This window comes from Corvus brachyrhynchos, unplaced genomic scaffold, assembly GCF_000691975.1.
Source record: "Corvus brachyrhynchos isolate BGI_N302 unplaced genomic scaffold, ASM69197v1 scaffold200, whole genome shotgun sequence".
Lineage (NCBI taxonomy): Eukaryota > Metazoa > Chordata > Aves > Passeriformes > Corvidae > Corvus > Corvus brachyrhynchos.
In genome coordinates this window covers 5,341,487-5,342,370 of record NW_008236184.1, presented here as the reverse complement: position 1 = coordinate 5,342,370, position 884 = coordinate 5,341,487, and the positions used below count along the sequence as shown (strand labels likewise).

The 884-nt window shown below is 61.1% G+C and overlaps 1 protein-coding gene across 1 annotated transcript in view; it reads right to left on the bottom strand.

Annotated features, from left to right (window-relative positions):
• ITGA11 (integrin subunit alpha 11) overlaps positions 1 to 848 on the bottom strand; it is a 47,228-nt gene extending 46,380 nt beyond the window's left edge. The window contains exon 1 of the mRNA XM_008637411.2: positions 420 to 848. Coding sequence (XP_008635633.1) covers positions 420 to 471 — 52 coding nt within the window. The 5' untranslated portion in view covers positions 472 to 848. The remainder of the gene's footprint in view (positions 1 to 419) is intronic.
• Between the last annotated feature and the right edge of the window lie 36 nt (positions 849 to 884).

Sequence of the window (884 nt, the reverse complement as noted above, 5' to 3'; positions counted from 1 at the left end):
TTTCCAAGGAAAAGCCCGAGCGAGCCGGGAAAAATCCTAAAAATCCAGCCCAGCCCCCCCGGAGCAGAAGGGGAAAAGCCGCAGGCTCAGCTCCTGGAATTAAACTCCGCCTAAAGCCGCTCCTAACTCCTTTAACCCCGAGCATTCCCATTTTTCCAACGGGACAAACCTCAGAAAAGCTGGATTTAGGGAAAAGGGGATTTCATTTTGGAGGGGGTGGGGGGGGTGGGTGGTTCTTTCCTCCCCCCAACATCGGATCCTTCGGGAAAATCCCGACGCCGGGAATCCCATCCAAGATCTCCATCCTTTCCCAGCTCCCTCCCGCTCCCGGCAAAACTTTTCCAAAGAGCCGCATTAAGGTTTCTCCATGGGCTTTTCCAAGCGATTCCCGCTTTTTGGGGATCGGGCTGAGCACTCACCGGGCAGGAGGCAGAGGGAACAGGCCAGGAGAATCCCGCTGGGAAAGGCCATGGAATCGCCGGCTGCCCCAATCCCCGCTCCCGAGCATCGGCGGGAGGCAGGACTGGCAGCTCCTATCCCAAATCCCTTCCCTTATCCCAAGCTTTTCCCGGCTCCCTGACAGCGGGCGAGCATTGGGAGGGAGTGGGAGGGAAGAGGGAAACTGGGAGGAGGGACAGCGGGAAAGGTTGGGAATGGGAACAGCCTCCTCCGGCCGCGGCACCCTTTAGGGAGCGGCTTCCAGCCGGGAATTGCGACCGGGAATGCTGGGCCTCTCCCGGTGGGATCACACCTTGGTGGGGTTGGCTTCAAGGGGACACCGGTGGCACCGCCGGGGCTGGCACCTCCACCGGGATGGTGCCGCCCTCAGCTCGGGGCCGCCTCCCTGCAGTGCCACCTCCACTGGGTGTCACCTCTCTTTGGGT